Source organism: Pezoporus occidentalis, unplaced genomic scaffold (genome assembly GCF_034315485.1).
Source record: "Pezoporus occidentalis ecotype Australia unplaced genomic scaffold, CSIRO_AGI_Poc_V1 ctg201, whole genome shotgun sequence".
Taxonomy (NCBI): domain Eukaryota; kingdom Metazoa; phylum Chordata; class Aves; order Psittaciformes; family Psittacidae; genus Pezoporus; species Pezoporus occidentalis.
The window spans coordinates 646,770-653,210 of NW_026913868.1; the positions used below are offsets into that span (position 1 = coordinate 646,770).

Here is a 6,441-nt window from a genome sequence, read left to right on the forward strand (position 1 = left end):
CAGAATCTTGGATCAGGTAAAAAAAAAAGAAGTAAACTGGATTTGCTTTCCCCAGGGGTTTTAAGAAAGTTGTGTTCTTCAAAGTTTCTTAACCTGCAACCCCCAATCAGGAAGGCACAAGCACCTGGTCTAACTCCCACCATGAAGTCCAAATTGTACTGCACAACATCAGTGGAGGCTTGAACAGTGTTTATGTGTGTGCCACCTCCTGTTGGCTGCTCCCAGTTTAAAAGGGACATTATTATTCCTGTAGCAAACAGTCACCAGAAAGCATTTAGCTGACACAAAATGATCACAAACAGATGTCTGGGAGAGCATGCAGAGTTAATGGGTACCAAATTCACAGAATCATAGAATGGTTTGGGTTGGAAGGCACCTTAAAGCTCATCCAGTTCCAACACCCTTGCCACAGGCAGGGACACCTTCCACTAGACCAGGTTGCTCCAAGCCCTGTCCAGCCTGTGCCAGGGCCTCGCCACCCTCACGGAGAACTTCTTCATCGTATCTCATCTAAATCTCCCCTCTGTCAGGTTAAAGCTATTCCTCCTTGTCCTGTCCCTACATGCCCTTGCCAAAAGCCCCTCTCCAGCTTTCTTGTCAGCCCCTTTAGGCACTGGAAGCTGCTCTAAGGTCTCCCTGGAGCCTTCTCTTCTCCAGGCTGGACAAGCCCAACTCTCTCAGCCTGTCTTCATAATTCTCACCCCACAAAATGCCCTGTGAAGAGCCACTACGTGCTCCCAAGGTCTGACAGGTCACCATCCTCCATGGGTCCCTCCTAGGCAGTTACAGCAGCCTAATCCAGGGGTGAGTATCCTGAAACCCATGGGGTTACACCTTGGTGACTGACAACCCAGAACAAAGCTCCATGCCTTTGTGCTATGCAATCTTGGTAGGACTGGCTTCTCTTTGTGTTATAAATCCAGCGTAGCCTGTCTTGGTGTGCCACCCTTTCCTAGACCTTTACATTAAAAACAGGCTTAGTCTGAGGTTAGAGGTGTCCAAATGTCAGTAGCAGAGCTGTGTTTCTTATTCTCTGATGCATAAACCCACTGTTACACTGGCCATTACTGACTACAGCATTACATGACAATAAAGGTTAGGTTATGGCAGGCTGATGCATAGAGAAAGAATATATACGACTCACTAGGAATAATCCAAAATTAATTTCCATTTATTATTAGGGTAGCATTGGGAAACCTTGTTGAAATGAAGACATACGAAAAGACTCTTATTTAATCAAGTCCAAATAAAGAGGCTTAATGCTCAAATCTTTTAGTAAAATCTTAGAAGAATAATAGACTATGATGAAAGAGCAAGTGCCCCAAGCAAGCAAACACCAAGTCAAATTAAAAGGAAGCTCTTAAATAGATCGATGATCCAAGTGCAGAAAGTAGGTGAGAATGAAGTATATTACAGCCAACAATGAAGATGTGAAAAGGGCTATTATATGGAGCTCCAAGCTCAGGAGGCTGCACAGCACCACACCAAAATAGAATAAACACATAATTAAGGTGATGACCTGAGTCCTGGAATTACATGCACTGGCTCCACATTTGCATGTAGTGAATCAGTTCTCCTCCTAGGAAACTTGTGAGGTTTTGGAGTTTATTAGTAATCACGGAAACAATAGCATACTGTGACCAGGCTCACACTTCTTTTAGAATAAATTAAAGTAAATTAGCTAAATTACAATAAATAGTACATTACAGTAGGTTAAGTATGTCTCTGAAGGAAGGGCCATATTCTTTCTTATGAATGTACATACAACCCCCGTGTCCCTACAGTGGGGAGGGAATACTTGCTCTACCTTTATCCAGGGAAATGCCTTATTTTAAGGATGCAGAATCATAGAATAAGAGAAAGGTTTGGGTTAGAAGGGACCCTAAAGATAATCTAGTTCCAAGCCCCTGCCATGGACAGGGACACCTTCCACTAGACCAGGTTGCTCAAAGCCCTGTCCAACCTGGCGCTGAACACTGCCAGGGATGGGGTAGCCACAGCTTCTCTGGACAACCTGTGCCAGGTCCTCACCACCCTCACAGGGAAGAACTTCTGCCTAAAATCTCATCTCAATCTCCCCTCTGTCAGGTTAAAGCCATTCCCCCTTGTCCTGTCCCTACAGGCCCTTGTCAGAAGTCATCACCCCTCCTGTTCACTCTGACATGGAGCAGCGTTGCCCTGCTTTGATTTCTGAGCTCTGGCCCATTGCAGGCTTCACTGTGGCCACACCAGTGTCCTTTGTGCAAGTCTCTGAGGACTGCCACTGAGGAGCCTTTTGCAGCTTCTCATAAAAATTGGCAGCCTCATGCCCAAATGTCAAAATTTGCAGATGCCTTATTAGGAAGGTACAATTTGACTGATGCTTTTGACAGCTTCGCAAATGACTGCCATGTCAGCAATTAGGGGCTGGTTTTGCCTTTCAGGCTGTCTGCATACTTCTGTTCGAGAACCTGCTCCACCCCCCCAGCTGTTCCTGAATTACTGACTTATTTTTAGTACTTGATAAATACCATCTTTTTGACAGGATCAGTCATTCTTGCCTTCCTGCCTATATCCTAAAGTAATAAGATTGAAGCATTTGAAGTCTGCAATAATTTTTCCTGTGACATATTGACAGGGAATTGATGTTTTGAGTATGAATCACATTTATGCACTGTGTGGATCTAGCTCACATGAAGATCCAGTGCTCTCAGCACTGAGACATGGTTCTTTCCAGTGTATATTTATATTCTGCACACCTTATATTTTGAATTGTATTTATTCACACAAGAAAAGAACTTCATGGGACTATTCCTAAGACTGAAAATAGCTCAATATGATGCTTGCATATTCAAACTCATATGTGTCACTCGAATTTTAAAAGTATAGCCTGGCTTTACTAGTTTATGCCTTTCTGTCCTAGTGAGCTCTAAAACTGAACCAACAGCATATGAGCTGAAAAGCCCAACATGGCCTGGCAGTGTGCCCTTGCAGCCCCGAAACCAACCATGTCCTGGCCTGCATCACCAGCAGTGTGACCAGCAGGTTGAGGGAGGGGAGTTTCCCCCTCTGCTCCACTCTGGTGAGACATCCCCTTGCAGTTATGTCGTTCTATGATTCTACAAAAAGCAAAGAATAGTCAGATGTGTGCTGCAGCTACTACCGCTTCTATGATGGTGTGCGTTTCATACTAGGACAAAAAACCTGCAACTGCTTTTATCACACTGTCTCTGTCACACAACAAATATTGCCAAGAACCTGGACGACTTTGGGCAGTTGGATATTCACTGGCCTTTCTTTAGATTGATATTCAGCAGTCTCCGGGATAATTAATCAATTAGGCATCAAGCACCATCTATGTGCCATTGCTGCCAACTCAAATAATGGGAAGGAGAAACAGGCAGTCAGGAATTGCAGAACAGCATTGGCTTTTCTGCATAACCATTTTACTATGGACACTAATCTCACGTAAGGGTATCTGCCCACATTGCTTTTTAATGAGTTGCTATGTAAATGTTTGGGTTTGTTAATGGTTGTTCACTATTCTTACTAAAGAATTTGCATCAGCCAAAAAAAAAGCCAAAGCAGTTGGTCTGCAGAACCTGTGCTTTTTGAATATTTGGAATCTTTTGCAAGGAATAAACAATCACTGTGTTGATAATATTTTTTGCTTAACTTTTATACTGTTTAGTAAAGTGTTCATTGAATAGTGTGTAATAATAAACTTTCTCTTTTACACTGCAAGACTTCAAACAGTGAGACTGGGATCAGTCACAACCATATGCACGGGGGAGAATTTGTGCATTAACATATGAATTGATGTGGAGAATCAATTACTGTGCATTTGGCTTTACCATCAGCAATTTCTAATTGGGTCCTTTTGTCCATAAGGGAAACTTATATCAAAGCACAGGTCACTGCAAATAATGCAGATTATGCTTGTATCATTTAGGAATCTAATTTAGGAATCTAATTTGGGGAAATAATTTAGGAATATAATGTGTAGAATATATAGAGAATAAATATAACATGTATATAGAATGTGTAGAATTTAAAGAAGTTCTTAGTGGTCTCTAATGTTTTCAATCCCTCTGAAGCAGTTGGGATGATATGACACTTACTGCCTTCTGTTTCTAGCTATCACTTCCTGCAGATCTTGAGACTGTTCCAAGACCACCAGTTCATCACTGCCGGGCCACTCACCAGACAGTCGGAAACCTGCCCTCAAAAGCAGCAGCAAAGACCCTGGCCCAGAGTTCCCAGTGGAATGCTGGGGTACAACCAGCACCTCTTGAAGCTCTAGTGCCAAAGCCACGGAAAGGAGGAAAGACAGACTATACAAGGATTAACACCACATCTCCATGTCAGGATGCTGCCCTGTCCAATACAGTGAAGCTATTATAGAGATTGTCAATATCTAAATTTAATGCACAAAGGGAAGGAAATGGTGCTCGCAGTATGTTTCTGTAGGCAGAGGCAGTCATTCTGGATGGTGAGGATCGAGATGACAATGATCTGCTGCATCAAAGGACAACATATGGCCAAAGACGTCACATCTAGCACTTGCTAGATCCACCTGTCTGTCAGGACTGTCATCTTCGAACTGAACACTGGCATGGGTTTAACTCACTAATACTCAATGGCAGAGCAAGAGATCTTAGGTCAGAAGTGACAGTGGGCTCAGTCCGAAGTCCAGGAACCCTGCCAAGGCCTGGATAGATGCCAGGAGGAGCTGGTGTAGTTGGGTTGGAATCAGAGCATTCAGCAAATTGCAACCAAAAGCAAACAACTCCAGGGAGAAAACAGCTGAGAAATCAGCTGATCTGTGAATGCTTTCAAAAAATAAGGAGGCAGACTGACACAATCAAAAAAGATTTTAGGCCATTTCAGTCTAGGGTTGGCTTGGGTAGTTATTCATGATGAGCACACCTCATGTACACCCAGTATCTCCTAAAAGTCCTCAACATCTGCAGCCTGCTGGGCAAGTGCTTTGGTACCTTTCAGAAGCCCACAAAATTGGTGTAGTTTTTGGTGAAAGTCCCAGTAGTTCACAAGTGAGTTGTCAACATAAGGATTGTGGTCTGTGACCCTAATGACTTTTTATAGTGCAAGAAGGGGAGTGGATAAAGAACCTAGAGAGAACAAAGGAAAAGAGGCTTCTGATGTGATCTGTCAGGATTTTCAAAGAGTGGGGTAGCGTGAGGGGAGCTCCCAAAGGGCAGTGACTACCCAGTAACTACTGATGACCCCATCTAGAAAGGACATAATGGAGTCCTCCATCATCCCTTCGGATCTCCCTAGCATCTAGTGTTTATAGCAGGTCCATAGGCTAATTCCCATGAAGAGGACCCACAGTGCAAAAGGGTGATCTCAAATCCTTGGGGGGGGGGGGGGGGGGGGGGGGAAGAAAAAGGATCTAAACACAGCCAAAGGATGATACATAGGGGAAAGCACTGAAATGAGTAAGGTGAGGCCCAGGAAAAACACATGGTGATGTCTTTGTGTAGGAAGCAGTACATAAATGCATTCTGTCTACAAAAGCCAAGAGAGGAAAGCAGCAAGGAAGTTTACAGTCTCTCATACTTCTACAGCAATATAAGGTACATGAAGTTCAACAAGACCAAGTGCAAGGTCCTGCACCTGGGTTGGGGCAATTCCAAGCACAAATACGGTCTGGGTGAGGCTGGATTGAGAGCAGACCTGAGAAGGACTTGTGAGTATTGATGAGAAGCTCCCCATGACCCAGCAGTGTGCACTTGAGCCCAGAAACCAACTGTGTCCTGGGCTGCTTCACCAGCAGTGTGACCAGCAGGTCGAGGGAGGGGATTCTCCCCCTCTGTCCCACTCTGGTGAGATTCCCTGCCCTGCAGTCCTGCATCCACCTCTGAGGTCCCAACATAAGGGACATGTTGCTGTTGGAGTGAGTCCAGAGGAGGCCACGAAGACGCTCTGAAGGCTGGAGCACCTCTGCTATGGAGACAGGCTGAGAGAGCTGGGCTTGTTCAGCCTGGAGAAGAGAAGGCTCCAGGGAGACCTTACAGCAGGGAGACCTCCAGTGCCTAAAGTGGCCAAACAGAAAGCTGGAGAGGGGCTTTTGACAAGGGCCTGTAGGGACAGGACAAGGGGGAATGGCTTCAACCTGACAGAGGGGAGATTGAGATGAGATATGATGAAGAAGTTCTTCTCTGTGAGGGTGGTGAGGCCCTGGCACAGGTTGCCTGGAGAAGCTGCGGCTGCCCCATCCCTGGCAGTGTTCAAGGCCAGGTTGGAGGGGGCTAGTGGAACGTGTCCCTGCCTATGGCAGGGGGTTGGAACTGGATGAGCTTTAAGATCCCTTCCAAACCAAACTATTCTGTAATCTCTGACTGCAGAGGAGAACAGGCAGCGAAGAAAGAAAAAGACCACCAAAAAGAAGAAAAAAACCCCAAACAACTACACAATAAAAAACCAAACTAAAACAAA

At 44.9% G+C, this 6,441-nt stretch overlaps 1 protein-coding gene across 1 annotated transcript in view; it reads left to right on the top strand.

Moving 5' to 3' along the window:
- Nucleotides 1–5,369, top strand: part of FBXO16 (F-box protein 16) — a 36,951-nt gene extending 31,582 nt beyond the window's left edge. The window contains exon 8 of the mRNA XM_062618609.1: nucleotides 4,117–5,369. Within this exon, the coding sequence (XP_062474593.1) occupies nucleotides 4,117–4,383 (267 nt within the window). The 3' untranslated portion in view covers nucleotides 4,384–5,369. The remainder of the gene's footprint in view (nucleotides 1–4,116) is intronic.
- The last annotated feature ends 1,072 nt before the right edge of the window (nucleotides 5,370–6,441 follow it).